This window comes from Urocitellus parryii (genome assembly GCF_045843805.1).
Source record: "Urocitellus parryii isolate mUroPar1 chromosome 13 unlocalized genomic scaffold, mUroPar1.hap1 SUPER_13_unloc_13, whole genome shotgun sequence".
Taxonomy (NCBI): domain Eukaryota; kingdom Metazoa; phylum Chordata; class Mammalia; order Rodentia; family Sciuridae; genus Urocitellus; species Urocitellus parryii.
This window is the reverse complement of record NW_027551765.1, coordinates 150,229-172,440: the sequence shown is the minus strand read 5'-3', so window position 1 is coordinate 172,440 and position 22,212 is coordinate 150,229. Positions and strand designations below refer to the sequence as shown.

At 34.7% G+C, this 22,212-nt stretch overlaps 1 protein-coding gene across 1 annotated transcript in view; it reads left to right on the top strand.

Moving 5' to 3' along the window:
- The window catches only part of LOC144251366 (3',5'-cyclic-AMP phosphodiesterase 4D-like), a 198,115-nt gene extending 176,200 nt beyond the window's left edge, over positions 1-21,915 (top strand). Inside the window, 10 exon segments of the mRNA XM_077794341.1 lie at positions 6,043-6,136; positions 7,651-7,823; positions 8,392-8,490; positions 9,558-9,722; positions 10,793-10,892; positions 18,731-18,885; positions 19,752-19,874; positions 20,368-20,459; positions 20,461-20,548; positions 21,102-21,915. Coding sequence (XP_077650467.1) covers positions 6,043-6,136; positions 7,651-7,823; positions 8,392-8,490; positions 9,558-9,722; positions 10,793-10,892; positions 18,731-18,885; positions 19,752-19,874; positions 20,368-20,459; positions 20,461-20,548; positions 21,102-21,338 — 1,326 coding nt within the window. The 3' untranslated portion in view covers positions 21,339-21,915.
- Positions 21,916-22,212: the final 297 nt, after the last annotated feature.

Genomic DNA, 22,212 nt, shown 5'->3' with positions numbered 1-22,212 from the left:
TAAAAAATGTTTGTATGATGATGATGCTTTTGTTAATCTCAAGAAGTGAATTAATACACTGAATTTAATAAGAATGTGTTCATATTTAGCAAGCTTTTTGCCTGTTCTGTGGTAATGATAGCATGGTGTTCTACCTCCATGATGGTAATGAAAGGTAGAAAAACTTAGTTGAGTTCTGGGTGAAGTATCACTTCAGAAAGTGAGGCTCATCCTTCATTACTGAGACAATTGCACAAATTTTTAAAGATTCATTTTTCCATTACTTTAAGGACTTGAAGTTTGAAATATTTTATCTGTTTCTTTGCTTATTTTAAAGGACATTTCCCCCTTTACTTTTGAGATTTTCTTGAATTTTTAGAAAACATTTCAATGTTTAAATTTATGGATGATCCAGATTTTTAAAATATTTTTAAATATATAGATTTTCATTATGTGAATTCTGCTAAGCATTTCTTTTCTACTTTTTTTAAATACAGAAAAGTATAGAAAGTAACCCAAAAAACCCATAATCCCTCTGACTCCTCAATTTATCTCTTAGTTTTTAGCCATTTTTTAAAGGCTTCATGTTTATATTTTGGGTATGAACAATACCTCCAAGAATCTAAATATACAGATGTGGTCTTATGCATTTTGAAGATTTTATTTTTATGCAGCCAATTTAAATTTAAGTAGCTTTTAATACTGATGTATTCCAAACTTGTCACAGAACAGCAAATTAAATGATTTTTTAGCAGAAACTTATAGCTAAATATAAGTGTTTTCTTTCTGTTTGAGCTGTACCACCTTCTTGAATGTATACTAGGAGGATATGTAATATATATATATCCAGTAGCACAGTGGCATGATTCAGGATTTCAGAGGACTATATTTTAAAATATTTTAATTATATTTTTGTTTCTTTAATTTATTAATTTATTCTAATTTTTATACATGGCAGCACAATGAGTTTCAATTCATAGCACATATATAGAGTACAATTTTTCATTTCTCTGGTTGTACACAAAGTGGAGTCACACCATTCATATCTTCATATATGTACTTAGGGTAAGGATGGTGGAATGAGACGGACATAATTTGTTTTATTTTTTTTTCTTAATCTTTTTTTAAAGTTTTTTTTGTAGTTGTGTATGGACATATTGCCTTTATTTGTTTATTTTTATTTGGTGCTGAGGATTGAACCCAGTGCCTCACACATGCTAGGCAAGCACTCTGCCACTAGTCTACAGCCCCAGCCCTAACAATCTTAAATATAGAACTTATCTTGAATGTAAACCAGAGAACTGTAGTTCTGAAATGTAAAGCACACCATTCAGATATGCATTTTCACTTTCCTTTAAGCCTTTTAAATGCTACTCACAGATATTCTGATGCTTAATGAAAACAAAGGATTTAGAAATCTTCCTCATGTTTTTCTTCATTGCAACCATGATTCTGTTTTATTTTCTAATTACTTAAACCAAAACTAACAAGAAATTCCCAAACAGAAAATATTTAGAGGCTACTTTAAAAATAACTAAATGCTCAATTAAATCGCAACCAATTTTTAATTGAATATCAATTCAGAGTTTTGTGTCTTTTAAATCTATTAATCAAGAAATATAATGATATTTCAAGAAGAATACATTTTATTAACTTTTAAAATCATCATTTTTTCCCCAGTCATGGTAATTTTTATGTAGTTATTTTAGTAAATGTTACAGAGTTATCTCAAAATAAGAGAAATTCTATTTAGATTTTAAAAATTTGTTGAATACTTTAGTATATGGTTCTTTAGTACATCAGGCTATACACTCCAAAACCAATTTGTAAGATCAGCTAATAGTTGAGAAAGCAATTGTGGTGATTTTTGTGGTTATTAGTTTAGTTTCCCTGGATTTAAAGTTTTGTGTAATAGCCAAATAGTAAAATGATTTTTATTCCTTTTAGAAAATATCCTTATGTTTCAACTTAATGGATGCTTTGACAGTACTCCATAGGAAATCCCTCATAATTCTTTCCTTTGGGAAGAGAGAGGTTGCTTCAAATACTGTCAGTTATAATTATGATAAAATTAAATATTGACTTTCTTGGAGCACCTTGCAAATCTTGGTAGAGAGATAGATGTGTGATAATGGATTTCTCCAACCCAGGATTTTTCTGTTTTGAACAAAAACAAAAGAATAGTCTGGGCATAATGTGTATGATGTGAAATATTCAATGGAATATGCAATCTTGTTTATTCAGTCTACACAATAGATTCTCTGGCATTTTTTGCTTTAGTTATCTGTACTAACTGGCTATTTTGATGAATTATATATTTTAATCACCAGAAAAATTATGCATCAGTAATTTGTGTCCCAGATTTGCAGGTAACAAATATTTTTTTTCTATTTGTACATATGACAATATATTCCTTCTAAGTTAGAGCTTGTGCACAAGTTAGAAGATGGGTCTGTGAATACCTGGATCCTCATCTAATTTTTCCACTTGCCCCAGAAGATTTAGTGTTGAGTTACATTGACAGGGTGCAGGTGGACACCTTCCCTGTACCGACTGCTGTGGGGCTGGCAGAGGCTGAAAGGACTGCCTATTTCACACCTTTTACATAAAATGACTTTGTGATTATAGCAACTTACAGCTTATGACAGGGACAATGTCTAGTCAAAGAGATACTTACTTGAATACATGATTCTAATGTTAATAGCAGACTGTCTTTTTAAGTGTGTGTGTGTTTGTGTGTGTGTGTGTGTGTGTGTGTATTTCTATTTAATGGATGTTTTCAAAGGTGGATTTCATCTGTAAAGCAAGATGTGTTGTCCACTCTCCAACCTGTGTGAGATTATATATGATATAGTATGTTTTTGAACATAGTTTCCTCTATGTCTTAAATTCTTTTATGGGATTAGATGAAGAGGTGGCTAGCTAGTCATAACTATAATCAAGTCCTTCAAGTGCATGTTCTTCAATCATAAAAATTAATATCAATTTTTTTTAAAAAAACACACAAAAATAGGAACTGAGTATCAAAAAGAGGCCTAGGAAAAAGAACTCAAATAAGTTAAGCAACTATTATGTGCCAGACTAAATAAAAGACACTTTCCATTAGCTTAATTAATCAGTAACCCATAATTTACTCAAGGATACATAATTTAATAAGATGGACAGAAAAAAATTTGAACAGTATTGCAAACATCTTACGAATATTCTTAGAAGGCCTTTCTAGTAGATGATACTATAAAATGCTAAGTGAAAACAAGAAGCAACTATGTTTTATATGTTATATGATGCCAATTTTTAATTGAAAAATCTCACAGAGGTTAAAAAAGGGCATAGAAGAAAATATAACTGATTGTGATTATTTCTAAGTAATGGGTTTACATGGTTTCTTGCTTTCTTCTGTATAGCATTCTGGGTTTTCTATCACATGTGCATTTTATAATTAACAAGAGGTTACAAAAAGAAAGTAGAGTAAGAAGGTAACCATTGTGTTCCTGGGTTTGAGAATAAGGTTCCTAGACCTGTGAATTGACAACTATAACTTGTATTTATCTTGACCAGTTCGTTTTTGACAGCCAGGTAGTGCTAGTATGCATTACTGTGTCCAGCAGTTTATTGATTTGTTCTTATGATGACTTTCTGCAGTGCTTAGGAGGGAGAGTTCAATCCTTATTCCTAATTTAGATGATCAATAAGATTGACTTTTGGAGAAATTTAACTACATTGAGTTAGATCATATTTGTAACAATTATATAGAGAAGCAGTACTTTTTGAACATTCTAAATAAGCTAATTTAACACTGAGAAATAATTGCATTTCAAACATTTCTAAAAGATAAATTCACTGCTCTTCTCCAGACTTAAATGAGAATTTCTAGTGAAGCTCAACCACTTAAAGGCTGCTAAAGATAAGGAATGATGTATCTGGCTTTGGTCAAGTATCTTATATATTAAGATACTCTATATATTAATATTCTCTATATTAAGAGAAATATTAAAAGCATATTTAAAAGCCTATTTGGGCTGTTTTCAAAGTCAAAGGAAGATATGTTTAGAAGCAACTACTATGTCAGTACTGTCAATTCTTTAATAAGAGATTACCTAAGGGGAATGAAAATGCCAAGAGTAGTGTCTAAAGATGCTTAAGGGTATAGTGCTCCAACAGTTGAGTTGCTGTATGTATGGGTATTAAGATTAAATGAGTTTGTGATCATATTAGAAATGACACAATATTGTATACAGGAAACTAAGTAAGTAGAATATATTCACACAGAAAGAAAGAAATATAAAATAATAGCAACAAGGAAAAATAATATAGAATGTGTCTATAATAAAACTTGAGGCACAGATTGGAGGGAAGGAGAAAGGAGAAAATATATTAGAAGAAATATCTGAGGTGTTAACTGCTAGCTGAATATCTTCACTGTTGACACAAGACATTAAGGCAAAGATACACAAAATATCCTAAAACTCCAGAGAGGATGTATTCAAGGAAGAATAAATACATCTGCGATCCTAATAGAATACCTTTTATATATGGCGGCAAAAGAAAATCTTAACATTCAGATACAGGTGAGATTGGACATGTTCAAGGTTGTATGGCCATAGACTGAATGTCCAGATTCAACAGCAAGCAATACCCTTAAAGGAAAAGCAATCAAAATAGTTACAGTGGAAGTTAAAGGCAGAATAACAACTCAAAAATGCTGAAGTTAAATAGATGTCAACTTAGAATTTTTTACCTAGCAATATTAGCCTTCAAAATTTCTAATATGAATAAAGATACTTTCAAGGAAGAGGAGAAAACATAAGAGAATTCGCCATCAATTCACCTGCTTTAAAGAAATATAAAAATAGTTCTTTAAGCACCAAATATTTGACAGAAGAAAAAAAACTGAGGCAGGAAGAAATGATGAGCTAAAATTAAATGGCAAATATGTGGCCAAATATAATTGAAAAACAGTGGGCATAATAGTTATGGTATTTATAAATTGCAATAAAACATTAAAAAACAGGAAGGGTATAAATTTTTAAGGTTCTATCAGTTTTTTGGAAATAGTAAATGCATTATATATATTAGATTGTGATAAACCAAGGATGCATTTTGAAATCTCTAAGTTGTACATTAGCCACTAGCCACGTATGACTGTTGAGCATACATGATTAGACAAAATTTAAACGTGTTTAAGTGTAAAAGAATAAAATCATTTTATTAAAGATTTTTTTAAAAGCAGCGGATGTGCAGGGAAGTATAAAATCTTTGAAAATGTTGGCAATGCCGCGTGGTATCTTTGGATAAAACAAACACTGTAGCTTTAGTAAAATAAGTTGCAAAGTAATAAAATACAATAATGAAAGTTGATGGGGTTTTTGTTTGTTTGTTTGTTTCATGACTTGGGAATTGGGTTGGCAAATTCTGTGAATGCTGAGAACCAATAAGCCTTCTACTTTTTACTTGAAAAAAAATTTTAAAGAATATATTATGTAGTGTTTATTTAAGTTTTATTTTTCCACAGTTCCCCCAAAGTACTCAAATCTATTAAAGTTTACTTTGGGGTAAAATAATACCAATATTATTTATATATTCATTTCTGGTAATGATAAACCAAATGATAAAAATATACCATGCTTAGTCACGTGAAAACACTTTTGTGTGCTTATAAATTATATTTTTATCTAAATACCAATAATACATTTAAAGTGTATAATTGTTTTTACTATTAATTGTCATTGATTGTCAAAATCTGTGCTATTCAATGTCATATCCACTAGCCACACACTATTTAAATTGAGAATAATTATACGAAATTCAAAATTATGTGTCTTGTTCACATTGACCACATTTCAAGTGTGTGGCAGTCACCTGTGCCTGGCAGCCACTGTCACAAGTGACACAGATTATGGTTCTTTCTATGATTGCAGAATGTTTTGTTGAAGAGTTCTCCTCTAAATTGTCAAGGCAATTTAAAATTTTGGGGATGTATCTTTCTGTGTCCCAGGATATGCTTAAGTTATTTCACTTAAAATTTCCTCTTCTGTTATTTCATTTTACCTTTTGGTTTTTCAGTTTAAAAGGATGCTTAATCAGGAGCTCACCCATCTCTCTGAAATGAGCCTGTCTGGAAACCAAGTGTCAGAGTACATATCAAACACATTCTTAGGTGAGAATAACTCCATGCAGCTTAAAATTTTTCTTTTGAATTATTTGCTTGCTTGTTTTTGGAGAGGGATTGAAGCACCAACTCATTTTGGAAATCAAATAAGTGTCAAAAATTCCATTTGTATTTATTATCTTAATAATTTGATACTGTAAACTTCTAAGCATTAGAATATAAGGTAACAAAGTAATTTTTTTTTTATTTACTCAGTGGTGCCAGGGATTAAATTCAGGTCTTCACACATACAAACATTTTACCACTGAGCTACATCCCTAGAGAGTTTTTTTCATAATACAGAACAGTACAATGTATTTTATAAGATATTTATGCATGCATTTGACAAATTTTTCTTAAATGCTTCCCTGGCTGGGCACTAGGTACTTAATGATAAATTAGAAATAGTCCTGCCCTTGATGATTTGATTGTCTAATGCATACCATGCCTGGCAATCTGGTGAGCAAATACAGTGCAACTGCTAAAGAACAGTGTGCTACTAATAGCTGAAAGTATGATGTTCTGGGGCAGCCCCTCTACCTCATCAGGAGAAAGAAAGTTCAATAAGTGAAAATCAGTAATTTGAACAAATCATTGATTTAAATTTACTTTCAAAACAAAACTGTTCTGATGGCTGATTGGCACATTACTGAACAGACATGAATGGGTAGGTTTGCTGACTGCTTGAAATAGTGGAAGAATGAATGTACCAAGATATCTTGATTTTACTGTAGAAAAAGATAAAGAGCATTGGTGTAAAATCACTTAATAACTTATAATTGGAATTCTCTGTGGTTCCCATAAAACTTGGTTACATCATAACTTATCTAATGTGGTATAGAAAAAGAAAGGACCTGAGGTATTCAAGTCATTGAATATGTGTGTTTCCATTTTCAATTTTTTTTAATTTACCTCGTCAAATGTCAAAAGGGACTACTTCCCTTTGATTTTTTTCCTTAGAAAGCTTATTTCTATAATAACAGGAAATAAAGGGGAAACCTATATTTTCTTTCAAAAAATGCTGCTTCAATTCCCATAGTCTGATTGGTTTTAATTAGCTGTTAGATTTGTACACTGCTATTTTTATTATATTTGTGTTTGAAGTTTTTATTATTTTAAAGTATGTGTTGAAAATGGGAATCCTTAGTTGGCAAGAGCAGTTTCAAGTCTCTAGGTTATTGTCATACAGTAATGGAGTTGGTGAACAGAGCAAATAATCAAGAATTGTACTTTCTGTGAGTCTGCTGTCATGATTAAGTCTTGCATGATTTTTTTCATTGGGTGATCTATCAGGAAGTAACCACTGGGCATTTGATATTAATTAGTTTATTATGGAATTTATTTGCTTAATTTTGTATGTGAGGGTATCAAGTTTTCATCAAATTATGAATATTCAACTCTATTAGAAAAGTATAACTTGTAAATATTTCCCAGTGATTAATTATATCCTGCCTAATTATGCATGTTGTGTTTTTTAAAGTAGAATTCATAATAATTGTAGAACAATTTCTAAATTTCTTAACATAAGAAACATGAAGTGGAAATTCCTTCTCCAACTCAGAAGGAAAAGGAGAAAAAGAAAAGGCCAATGTCTCAGATCAGTGGAGTCAAGAAATTGATGCATAGTTCTAGTCTGACTAATTCAAGTATCCCAAGGTTTGGAGTTAAAACAGAACAAGAAGATGTTCTGGCCAAGGTAAGATAATTTCAGAGAGCGTAATCATAAGTATGCAGTGATGTTTTGCATGAATTTTGATTTCTTCTCTTTTAAATAGATGGAAAAGTTCATTAATTTATAAGTTTGTTTTGAAAATGGAAAAGCTCTTTCAGTTACTTGAATTTATTAATATGTGGATTTAGACAGGTGGTTTAGTACACATTTCTTACTTTTTTGTATCTTCATTTGATTTTTGGTCTGAAGAAGTTAGAAGTCTGTCATCTCTTCTGGGTTGTACAAGAATAGTTAAGTTTCTGTGAGTAAATATTATCCATTGAAGAAATGCTTTGGGATTGGTATTCAAATATTCAAAATCTGTGAACGTGATGTGTTGTCAGAATTAGAATCTAAGCAATGCTTCACCGTTTTCAGTACATTTAAGTAAATTTTCCTAAAGTTTGCTTTTATTTTTATGGTATATTGCTTATATTTAAAATGAGTCATTGTTTAAAAATATCTAACAATTTTTTATATTTTTAAATATTTGTGTTTCATTGCCTCATGTTCTTCCACTTTCTAATTATTTGGTGTCATTTTTCAATGCCAGGAAATAGAAGATGTGAACAAATGGGGTCTTCATGTTTTCAGAATAGCTGAGTTGTCTGGTAACCGACCTCTGACTGTTATCATGCACACCATATTTCAGGTATAGCAGTTCTATCACATCTCTTTTGTGCAGGGACTGACTGTTGAGTCTATGAAAAGTGTACGCATTTTGTCTTCCTTATCACTCACCCTTTTTGTTAAAAGTATTTATATTTTAGTTGTAGTTGGACACAATACCTTTATTTTGTTTATTCATTTTTATGTGGTCCTGAGGATCAACCCAGGGACTGACTCTCACATGCTAGGCAAATGCTGTGATGCTGAGCCCAACCCCAGCCCCACCCACCCTTTTTTGTTGTTGTTCATTTTGATAGTATCTTTTCCCTTATCTGTTCCTTTTCCAAGGGACAAATAAAGGTAGAGAAATGTGGAGTGTGGATAAAACACAAATAAATTTTATTTTTGTTTTTTTTTCCATCTAAGAAAAAGTTGTGATATGGGAGAATGAAGCAATTCATTAAAACAACAGTTTAAGATTCATCTTCATGACCCTGACTTGCATAGGGAATGGAATGCTAACTTTAAAAAATGAGTAACTTCCCTGTAGACTAACCTCAGAACATAATTTCTTTAATCTGCTACTACCTTTTCCATATCCACTACATTTTCTTGTGGAGCCCTTGCCTCAGCTCAGAGTGAGATTTAAATGAGAATTTGAGTCTGTTACTGATACACTGGGACTAGAATGGGAAACTCCAGTTCTAGAATGAGGTTGGAGCTGGTGGGGCTGAGGCAATGGTGCTCCAGCGCTGGTGCCTCCATGGTCATGGGATACTGAAGCTTTCATAGTAGGCAGTACATTCCTGAGACCTTAGGTTTGGATAAAGCAGTATTGTCCTCCAGAAGGACAATTCAACTCTGATATTGTCCCATTAGTTCCTAGATCTTCCCAAATATTTCCATGTCTCTCACTGCACATAGGAAAGTGCTATTTCTGTTTCTGAGTCATCTGTAGGAAGCCCTGGTGGTTTTGTGTGTGTGTGTGTGTGTGTGTGTGTGTGTGTGTGTGTGCAAGGGGGGTTGTTTGTTTGTTTTAACATTCTGTGTGAAACATTTTTTAAAAAAAATATAAAGACAAAAATGTTACAAGGATGTCTTCTCCTACAGGAACGGGATTTGTTAAAAACATTTAAAATTCCAGTAGACACTCTAATTACATACCTTATGACCCTTGAAGACCATTACCATGCTGATGTGGCCTATCATAACAACATCCATGCTGCAGATGTTGTCCAGTCCACTCATGTGCTACTGTCTACACCTGCTTTGGAGGTAAATCTGTTTTTAAAAACCTTAAGAACACTAACTTGCCATTCATGAGTGTCTTAAACTTTCAAACTGAGGAATTTCTGATGCATATAGTAATTAGCTTTATTGGAAATATGTTGACTTACAGGGGAGAAATGTTGTGGTTAATAAAGAAGTTGCAGCTTTGATGAATTTGTCTGTAAAAGTGGATCAGAGATTTAGGTATTCATCTGTTTATATTTCTTCTTTTGAAATGATCCAGTGGATATGTCATAATGTACATCTGGACTTTTGTTTGTTTTCTGGAAATTCATTTTGATGACTTTTTAAGTTAGAGTTCAAAGAATGATTAATTTATAAAATGTAAACAGTGAATGCATTTATATTTTCCATTGAATTTATTAGGAAAAAATACTTTATTTTTTTTTAAATCCTAAGATGTTATTCTGCTAAGTGTTTACTAAAGCAATTTGATTTCCTTAATCATTTTTGGGAAAGATTCTCTTTTTGGATATAGTTTGCATTGTTCTCAGTATGAAATTGTGTTAATACCTCATCATTCAGATGAGTGGTTTTCAACTGTAGGTGATTTCTTGCCCCTTTCCCCCCTCCCCTCAGCTTCTAGTGACACTTGGAATGCCTGGAGAAATTTTTGGTTGTATCACATTTTTGTTTATATATGTTACTGGGCATGTCATGGTCAAGCCAAGAATTCTTCTAAGTATCTATAATGTACCAGTACAGGACATCATCACACATAGTGTGACCTGACACAAAATGTGAACAGTGCTGAGGTTGAGAAATCCTGATTTGGATACAAGAAAAGAATTTCCCATGTCTTATTAAGACACTCTTTTTTTCTATTTTTTAAAAAAGTATGATGATCCTCAGATATAATGAAGTTGAAATATTTTCTTCCAGAATTATGCTTAAAAAGTTTATAGGTACCTCATTAGCTAAAAGTCTGTTCAAAATACATGGTGATTTGAAGGTTTGTTTTCCATCTAAATTCTAGGAAGTCATTTGTCATTTTATTAATACTTTTTATTCATATCCTTATAGAATAGTAATACTGATATTTTCTGATTTTCCAGGCTGTGTTTACAGATTTGGAGATTCTAGCAGCAATTTTTGCTAGTGCAATACAGGATGTAGATCATCCTGGTGTGTCAAATCAATTTCTGATCAATACAAGTAAGTAAAGTTCACTGATTTTTTTTCAGAGCAAATTTTTCTGAGGATCTGTGTAAATTTTTTTTCAGGTCTATAAAGTTCTTTGGAGATATGTAAATATGTGTTTTAATGATAGTGTATGTTAATGTAATTTATCTCTGAAAATTATCATTACATCCCAAGAGGCATTATGATGTTTGAAAATATGTGTTTAGGACTTCTCTGAAAATAATATGTTGCTATTTCACTAGATAAGGATAATAAGGAGAATCAAAAGTAAAAATGGGAAGAGACATTTAGGTAGCTATGCTGCCTTTAAAGGTTAAAAAAAAAGCAAAGGTAGGTGAAAGTGAGTGCTAGTAGACCTTTACTTTATGTAGATCATCATTTCATCCCTTCAGAAGCTGTAGCTCACCTTTCCCCACCCTCAGCAGGCCCAACCCTCTTCTTTCCTTTTTAAATCTTGTAATGAGGGTGACAGGAACTTCTCTCTTAATTTGATTTTTTAATCATTAACTCTTTTTCTCCTCAGTGGTAACCTCTCAAATCTGTATAACAAGTCATTGCTGAATTTAGAAATGTAAGGATGGTAGGACTGTTCAATGTGGACATCTCTGAGAGCTGCACAACAAGCCTCTGTAGGAAATGTTGAGGTGATGTTCCACCTCTTCCTTTGGAAAGAGCTTAGGTTTACAGAAGTTATTTGGTTATTGAAGTCAGTAGGTAAATTACTTAAACATTTACTGTGATTTAATTCCTTGCCACTAAAATATATTAATATTATAAATTTAATTTTATATATGAAAAAAGTGCAAAGTTGTTGAAAATGTTTTTTTCATGTTAATAATCTGCCTTCTTAAAAGGGAAATCAAAATTTTTATTTTAATATAAGAGAAATGAGGATATAGGACTATCTAGAATCAATGGCTATCCCTAGTAAGAAAACACACTAAGTAGATTTAAGTTGTGAGGTGAAGATAACCAAGAGGGATATCTGCCCAAGCCATAGTTAATTAGCCAGTTGAATATAGATACCCCCTTGTTTCTTTTCCAATCTTAGAATAAAAAGGAAATAGACCAAAAAAAATTTTGGAAAAAAAATCTGCCTTTTATTCCCTTCTCCTTGAATTTGAGGATAATAGTCTTCCTATATGTGATAACCATCTAGCCATGTACAATTCTGGATGCTTACTGTTTATTTCTTATACTTGGCTGTACTCAGATCTAAAGAGAAAAATTAAATGCAATCTTGCTTTGAGACACTTAACTCACACTTTAGGATTATTTAAATCTATTTATCTTTCTTTTAACAACCTCTGTCATACCTTATAGTAAAGTACACTTTAGTGATCCACATATTTAAAGTATTATAACAAGTGTCCAGAGACATGTGGTTAGAAGCTTGGTTTAGGAACTTATTTATACAGGTTAGGTCATTTAAGCTAGCATAGCCCATCTACAGATAAATTTAATACCCATTGAAGTTTAAGAGGCACTGAAACCGATGATGGAGAAATTTGGAGGATGATTATAAATACTGAGAGGGTAGCCAGAGATGTCCACTTAAGCTCATTTTTCTGGTCACCTACTTGGGGTGGAAAGATGACAATCCTGAACCTGAAAGTTCCTTGCTACCTGTGATGCTGTGATGATCTTCTTTCTATCGGACCACAGGAACACAGGAAAGCTCACAATCCACAGAGCAGCTTAGGTTGGATGGCTAATATTTTTGATGTTAGAGTGTAATGGGACTGTGTTATTCCTGAGCAAACGAATCAGCATTGTCATTTGGTGTATGAAAGTATCCCATGGTTGATGATAGTAACAGGGCATGATCAGAATTACTGCCCTAGTAAGCTTTTGACAAGGGATCATGTGAGGTAGGTTCTTTTATTTTCCTTTGAAGAACACAGAAAGGGCTTATTAGCTGGTAAAATAAAAAAGTTTTATCTTCATAACATACAATAAAGAAATCTCTCATAACTAGTAATAAATAGCTTTGTGAAATTAACAGTATTATACATTTATTTACTTTTAGTACCAGTGATTAAAATTAGGATTGCTTAGCCCCTGAGCCACATCTCCAGCCTCTTTTTTTATTTATTTATTTTTTTAATTTTGAGATAGGGTCTTGCTAAGTTGTGGTGGTTGGTCTCAAATTTGCAGTCTTCCAGGCATGTGCCACTTCTCCTGACAATTTGTTTTTGATCTGCTATAAATGTCTTTTTTTTCCTTAACAGACTTAAGTTGGTATTTTCTCCTACATTTATGGATGAGTTGAGCATCAGTGAGTCAGACTAGCACTAGCTCTGCTCTTGGCTCAGAGCTGGAACTCCAGTCTGCCCAAAACCAAAGATTGAATCCATTCTTTATAATAAGGAACCTAAAAAGTCCTGATTATAAGATGTATAAACCCAGAGTTGGAAAGTTATCTGCTATACTATAAAGGAGACTGTTGAATGCAGCGAGGTAAAGGGATACCTTGGGTTTGATGTGTGTTACTTTGGGGTGCCAAATTATTTGACACTAATTGTGCTTGTACTCACTCTAAGCAGCTTGGGGCTTCTAAAAGCAGAGAGATCTTTTCTGCCTGGCAGAATTGGTTGAGCTTTAATGAAAACTTGGGGATATAGAGGAAAGTGACATAGAGAAATTGAAGTTCCACATGGGAAGCTCCTTAAGTCTTTTATTTTTAAGGAAAATATAGGTAATTAAACCTGTAAAATGTGTACTATATCATCAAGTCTTGAATAGAACATTCTAGAATGTCATTAAAAATCTATTTAACTTCACAGCTTTATTTTCCGAAAAAAAAAATAAAGCACTATCAAAAGTACAAAATATACATAGCATTGCATTTTCCTTGGAAAAGTATCCTTTTTTGTTTCTATCAAAGATGGCCAAGTTGTGGGGAGAAAGATTTATTTACATTAGGTACACAATCAAAGCATATATATTTTGGCTTCTAAGAGCAGAGAAGCATCATATCATATTAAGGTGAAGTTATATTTAAGAATCAGTGCATATACTTTTTAATTTATCTGATGTAATTTAAAAATACAGTTCCCATAGTCATATTAGTGAATTATATAGAGAGTTTTGTTTTTCTACATAAACCTAACTAACATTTAAAAGAAGGTAAATTCATTTTTAACAAATGTGGTATAGTTGTAACTATTGAGATTATTTTATCAAATAACAATGTATTTAAATTTGGTTCTGGGCACTATGAATTCAGGGTGGCCAAAATTGAGCGTTGGCTATTAGGAACCTGCTTTCTGCTGGAAAAGACAGCTTATGTGAACATGTGGCATGTGATGGTGTTCAGGGCAGTGGAAACAGTGCAGGCTTGTGGCACAGAAAGAGGAGTTGAGGGAGTGAGCAAGCAGCTTTAACCCTTGGACTTCAGCACCAATATTAAGTTAAAACCACCACTTCCTCTCCCCATTTCAAGGACAAATGTTATGTTCAGAAGTTCTTTTGAAGACTTTTGCTCTTGTCTTTCGTAACTTAGAGTCACAGTGTAGCCTGCTGTCATTTTCAAGCTCTGGGTTCAACATAGTGTAGCTGTAGTAACAGTGAGAGGTAGTTCTTACTCGTGGTATCCATACCCAGTCTTCACCCCAGTCCTAAGCATGCCAGCCCAATCTCCTGTTGTAGGCTTGGATCCACCACATGGATGTTCTTACCTTCACATTAAGGCCCAATCTTCTCTTGCTCCTGTGCCTTTTAAACAGGCTCTTACTGTTGAAAAAATTGTTTCCAGTTTCCCTTCTTAGACTGAGCTGATGAAATGAGGTTTCCGCAGTTTGTGGAGGAAACTCCTGGGGGATTACTAGAAGCCCCTACATTTCTGTTAGTTACTGGCATATAATCCTCCCAGGAGTTTGGTAGGGGTTGTTCTTACTTTACAAATGAGAACAAAGGAAGAGAGGTGGGGTGCTGATTTCATAGCCAGGTCTGTTGGATTTCTAAGCTTAGGATCATTTAACCTCAAACCCTGATACAATGATTATGCACTTAATTTACTCTTAAAAGTGTTTTTCATCAAGAAGATATAAGCAGACGTATATATGGAATGGATTTGCAGTTGTACTAAAGAACAAGAATGCCCTTCAGGGGCCTATGGTCTGAGGATGGGAGAGTAAATTTTATTTACAACGTAACCAGGCTTAGGCGTGCCCAGGAGCTGGCCAAAAATGATTTGGGGTGAATCTGTGAGAATGTTTTCAGAAGACATAAGCATTTGAATCAGCAAATTAAGTAAAGGTTATCGTCATCATTGTGAGTGGACATCATCCAAGCCACTGGGGACTGAACAGAGTAGAAGATATGGAAAAAGGCAAATTCCTGTTTTCAGTTTGAGCTGGGATATCATTCTCTCCTGCTCTCAGATATCCATGCCACTGCTTTTGGAGCCTTCAAACGTGAACTGGGACTTACATCAATTACTTTCTCCACTCCTTCCATTCCCTCCCCATTCATTCCCTAACTCAGATCTTCAGACCGAATCGCAACCCTAGCTAGCTCTCTTGCTTCTCCAGATCCTGGGACTTATTGGCATCCATAATCACCTGAGCCAGTTCCTAATAAGCACATTGAAATATCTATATCTCTTTATCCTACTGGTTCTTTTTCTCTGGATAACCCATAATAGATGTTTTTTAATTAAGAATGTAGAGGAAGAAAGTTTTAAGGATGACTTTTCTGAATTAATTATGGGGTTTCTGGAATTGGCTTTTTAATCTGATTAAGTTTGAAGACAGTAGTGCTGTTTCCAGTAGGAGAGAAAGCACTGATAGTCTGTGGGGAGAACTGTTTATACATAAAATATCTGCCTTGGATACTCCCAATCAACCACTTACATTTGAAGCAAGGAGCGAAGTGATTCTGCATATGATACTCTCACACATTTTTAGGAAACCCAGGAATGTAATAACATTGATTGTTTACTCCTGATGTCAGTGAATCAAGTGGTGGAGTAAAGGGATGAGCTTGAGGATTGGAATTCCCAGATCAAGCACCACCATCAGTGGACTAAGTGCTTCTAGGTGTGCCAGCCCTCTCCTCTGTAGCTGCAGGGCTGAAATTGCTGGAAATCAAAGGCAGAACCTTCTCCTGTTATTGGCTAAATACAATGCAAAATGAGCTCCCAGCTTCCCAGGATGTCTACTGGAAAATTGAGGACATTGATTAGGAAATAAATCCAAATAAAATTCAAGGGCTTTCTGACTTAGTGAAATTTCTAAGAATCCAGTGGTATGGGGCATGGTAAGATATCTCTTCTAAGAAGAGGGATAAATTGTTACATCTGGCTCCTCCTACAACTATGAAGAAGCCACAATGCCTAGTACCAGTTAGGATTTCGGAGGAAACTTACTTGTTTGGGTGTGTTATTCCGGCCGAGTGATCTAAAGAGCTGCTGGTTTTGTGTGGGGGCACAGAATAAGAGAAGGTTCTGCAGAAGTGCAGGCTGCTGTGCAGGTTACTCTGCCACTTGAGCCATATGATTCAGCAGATTCAATAGTTGTGCCATGATTCACTTAGAGCTGCCAAAGGCTGCCCACCCTCTAGAAGCAACTGGCTTGATTAGAATGGCGGAATGGCCTTTTGAAGCCTCGGTTGCAGCACCAGCCAGGTGGCAATACCTTTCAGGCCTGGAACAAAGTGTTCCAGAAGGCCATATGTAATCAAAACCAGTGTTCAGTATCTAATGCTACTTCTCCCATAACCAAGAGTCACAAGTCCAGAAATCAAAGATGGACATGGAAGTAGCACTATTCACTATTACGTCTAGTTACCCCACAGGCAAAATTTTGTTTTCTCTTCTGGCAACATTATGCTCTGTGTCCCATAGGTCTTAATTCCATAGGGAGTAATGACTAGGAAGCATGACAATAATTCACTGACCTAGAAGGAATTCCCCTTTGGATTCCTTATGTCTCCAAATAAAGAAGAGACCAAGAAAGGAGTTACAGTGTTAACTGTGAGGACTGATGTGGACTGTCAAGGGGAAACTGGGTTATTACTCCACAGTGTAGGTAGGGAAGAATGTGTGTGTGGAATACAGGAGATTTCTTATGGTATCTCTTACATTACTATGTCATTGTGAGTTAGGTCAATGAGAAACTACAACAAGCCAATCCAGGTGGAAATACTAATGGCCCTTCACAGGAGTGAAGATTTGGGTCAACCCAGTAGAAAAAGAACCGTGACTAGGTACTTTCTAAAGAAAAAAGAGATAAAGAATGAGTAAGAGGAGAATGTGGTTATAATTACCAGCTATGAGCACAAGACCAGTTATAGAAATGAGGACTCTAGTCATCATGAGTACAACTTTGTGTATGTAAATATACTTATATTGGGAAATTTTCTTTGTTTTTCCTCCTTTTCCCTCATCATGCAATATAAGATGTTTTGACTTTACATTAGTTTTAAGGTATTGTTAATTTTGCATCGTAGTATTTAAGTTGTGGAATATCACAAGAAGAGTAAACATCATTCTAGAGCTTTACCTCTTATGGAGAAGGGGTACTGTGTTCATAATTGTACCATGTTAGGTGGAATTGTGACCTTATTATTGTCTTTATTTGGAGACTAAATACAGCTTAAGGAAATGCATATAGGTACCAGTTTGGCAAGGAGTGAACCTTGTGATGGGTAATTTTATGTGTGGCTCGACTAGGCTAAGGGTTGCCAACATGGCTGGTAAATATTCTTTCTCATGTGTCTTTGAAGGTGTGTCCAGAAGGCATTAGCATTAACATCAGTAAGTCGAGTAAAGAAGATTCCCCTCACCTGTGCAGTAGGCATCACTCAGTCCATTGAGGGCCTGAATGAAACCAAAAGGTGGACGAAAGGCAAACTCACTTTCTGTTTGAGCGAGGATATCCATATTCTCCTGCCTTTGGACATCAGTGCTTCTGGTTACCAGAGAGAATTTATACCAATCTCCCCATGCTCCAGTTCTCAGTGGTCACACTAGAACTGAATTATACCACTGGCTTTTTCTGCTTCTCCAGCTTGCAGATGATGTCCTCACTGGCTTGCATAATTGCCTGAGCCAACTCCTATCATTCAGTATTTTGTTATATTATTGAGAACATGCACTTAGTCTGTGTCTGCCAAATGAAGTACATGACCTCAGTTAAGTGGTAGTACCTTCCCACCCTCTACCCCCATGCCAGTGAAGACTGAGAAATAGATTAAATGGTCTTTATGCCTTCATTAGTAGCATTATATTGAGAATGTTGTAATTTACTCTTGATGATCCAGGGTAGTTCTTACAAATGAGCATAATCAGTCTCTCTGTAATAAAATTGTGGCTTTGGATTTGTAAAGAAATGCATGGTCCCTCAATAAAATAGAGAATGCTTTATATAGTTATTAGTGTGGGCCAGGTACTGAATGGATCATGTTTATCATTTCCTGATTCACTACTAGAGTTCAAGGCTTAAGACTTCTTGCTACACTTCTTGGCATTGCATGATCCTCACATAAAATTTGTAGGGCAGAGAATACACAATTATCAGGAATATAAGACCTTATGCTGTAGACATGTTGCTATGTTAAGAATAATTCCATATTCCACTGAGTTTATCAGGTCTGGAGGCAGCTGAGGCCCACAGAGTGAAATGCCCCTCCACGTGTCAGTAACATTGGAGTCCACTCCTAAAGGTTCCAGTGTTATTTCTGCTCCTTCATTATTCAATGTATTTTCTTCTTGTTATTATCATGTAATGGTAAGGATGGCAGAGAAGTTTAGGGGAAATTGCATCCTAAACCCAAAGTATCATAAAACTTTAAAAATAAGCTCTAATTAAACAGCTCTGGTGATCATCTGCCTTTTTTCCTTTCAGACTCTGAACTTGCCTTGATGTATAATGACTCCTCTGTCTTAGAGAACCATCATTTGGCCGTGGGCTTTAAGTTGCTACAGGAAGAAAACTGTGACATTTTTCAGAATTTGACCAAAAAGCAAAAACAATCTTTAAGGAAAATGGTCATTGACATTGTAAGTAGTTAACAAAAGCAAAAAAAAAAAAAAAAAAAAAAAAGATGAGATGAAAGTAGTCTAAAAAAATTCAAATGTGAGAATGAGAGTATTAGGTAAAAGCATGTGTATTTCCAAACTTCTATGGCCCTTTATGTTCTAGAAGCTGCTTCTGTTGCTGGCAGTGCTATTCTGTAATAGGTTGTCTACTTTTAACAGTTTGGATTTAAGAAAAATAATAGTTGAACCTCATTATTCAGCTTTTATTTTCTGAGCTCCACATGGCAGACAGAAAAAGATGAATAAGCAAAAATAGAGGGCTTGGGCTATCACTTGAATATCCCCTGCCTTTTTCAATCCAATTAGAGATATACAAGATTTTACTATTTTCTCTATGTGTATTATTCAGAGTGATTATGAGACATAGAAAAATATCTTGTTTCTAAAAAATTACTTGCTTTGTACATATAGAGAAAGGAATTATTTTTCTTTGATAAGCAGAAAATTAACCAGAATACTATTTCTGAAGTGGTCTGTGAGCAACCTTAAATCACTCATTGTAGTCCAATAACCACTTTCTAATCCAGGGAATGAAAAAACTTTAAAATGTGTGATGATATCTTATCCTCAGAGATACCATCATGTTTTCACCAGGAAAGTGGTGGTCAGTGCCTGATGTTTCTGCATAGTGTACATAATTAGCTAGGTTTCCAAGAGTCGTTAGCAAAGGGAAAAGATTGTGCCCCTAGAAGGATTCATTTCCATATACTGCCATTAGAAGTCATAGTAGTTTTCCTTCCTTTTCACATTCTGGAAAAAAAAAAGTTTTCATATGCAAATTCTGACTTTTCCCTTTGGACTTAATAAAATATTCTTTATCTTCTAAGGTACTTGCAACAGACATGTCAAAACACATGAATCTACTGGCTTATTTGAAAACTATGGTTGAAACTAAGAAAGTGACAAGTTCTGGGGTTCTTCTTCTTGATAACTATTCTGACAGGATTCAGGTAAATCATTATTTGATTTTATGTTGTGTGTTTGTGTGTGTTTGTGTACACATGCACATGTGTCTGTGTATTCTGCTTTGATAAAATTCATTTCTCCCATCTTATACTTTCAGTAACTATAGGCAGGATTTTTACCCACACTCTCATCCTGAGAATTAACCAGGTAGAAACTTACTGTTCTTTTTAGTTGCCCATATATTTAAAAAACAAAAACATCTAAAACCTCCCAAAAACCATCCACATAAGGAGGCCTGAATTTCATTAACCACACTCATAAACAGCTTCTCCTATGATACTTAGATGCAGTAGAAGTGGCATAATTTGTAACTATTTATACAAGTGTGAACCACACACAGACACATCTTGGTTAAGCTGTTTGAAATAAATCTTACACTACGTGTATTTTTAAGTGTCACAGTCATCCAACTTGAATTTCTAGTTTGAAAAAAAATTGGAGCAATTGCTGAGTAGAGAATTCCTCTGTCTACTTTAGGTCCTTCAGAACATGGTGCAATGTGCAGACCTGAGCAACCCCACAAAGCCTCTCCAACTGTACCGCCAGTGGACAGACCGGAAAATGGAGGATCTTCCACCAAGGAGATCGAGAGAGGGAGCGTCACATGGAGATAAGTCCCATGTGTGACAAGCACAATGCATCTGTGGAAAAATCACAGGTAATGCATGACACAGAAAGCCTTCCAAGAGAAGAAAGATGCAGCTAGCATTTGTTTACTCATAGTGTTTTCTTGGGCTTTTAAAATTATTTGTTTTTGACAGAATCAGTTTCACCTTACCACTTATGATATAGAAAACCTGCAATTGTAGAACTTAGATTTACATAGCCATGCTTCTACTGGTGTGGCATTCTGTTCATTCATTATAACCATGTTCATGTACATAGTGTATTTGTTTATTTCAGTTATCTAGATGTACATTTTATTCTAAAATAAGTTCCAGACCCCATATCCTGCCATGTAAATAACTGAAAATGTTTTTGCATTGTGAACATATTCTTGAACTACTAATCATTCTAGAGGCTAGAAACTTTCACCAGCTAGAAACAACACTTTTATATGGTCTCTTATCTCAAATAATGACTATTTTACCAAACTAAGGTTAGTACTATTCTGATTGCTGTTATATTTGTGGGCCATGATCTACTTAATCTTTTTAATGGTCTCTTAGTCCAATTGGACTGCTCATATTGGATTTCTTTTTTTTAACTAGATGGGCTTCATAGACTATATTGTTCATCCTCTCTGGGAGACATGGACAGACCTTGTACATCCTGATGCCCAGGATATTTTGGACACTTTGGAGGACAATCGTGAATGGTACCAGAGCACAATCCCTCAGAGCCCCTCTCCTGCACCTGATGACCAAGAAGAGGGCAGGCAGGGTCAAACGGAGAAATTCCAGTTTGAACTAACTTTAGAGGAAGATGGTGAGTCAGACACCGAATAGGACAGTGGAAGTCAAGTCGAAGAAGACACTAGCTGCAGTGACTCCAAGACTCTGTGTACTCAAGACTCGGAGTCTACTGAAATTCCCCTTGATGAACAGGTGGAAGAGGAGGCAGTAGGAGAAGAGGAAAGCCAGCCGGAAGCTCCTGTAATAGATGATTGTTCTCCTGACACGTAACAGTACAGAGACTGTCACACCGTTTTTTTTTTTTTTTTTAAAGTAGAAAATTGTTTCCAAATTGCATGTCACATGCCACAACCATGGTCACACCTCACTCTCATCTGCCAGGATGTTTGTTGAACAAAACTGACCTTGACTACTCAGTCTGGCGCTCAGGAATATCGTAACCAGTTTCTTCACCTCCATGTCATCAGAGCAAGGGGGATATCTTCGAGAACAATGTTTTAACAGAATTTCAGCTTGGGAGAGCTGACAAAGCAGATAAAATCAACTCCAAAATGTTTTCAAGGGAGAGTGGCTCATCAGGCAGCCCAGTAGTAGATTGGATTTGGGGTTTCTTTTATTTGTTTGCAATATTTTTTGGAAGAAAGAAGGCATTACATGGATGGAGTGAACTTAGTGGATGGAGCAACAAAAATATCACAAATAGGACACAGCATGAGTCTGTTTCCAGGAGGAGGATGAGCCACAGAAATTGCATAATTTTCTAATTTCAAGTCTTCCTGATACATGACTGAATAGTGTGGTTCAGTGAGCTGCACTCACCTCTACATTTTGTATGATATGTAAAACAGATTTTTGTAGAGCTTACTTTTATTATTAAATGTATTGAGGTATTATATTTAAAAAAAACTATGTTCATAACTTCATCTGCCACTGGTTATTATTTTTTTCTAAGGAGTAACTTGCAAGT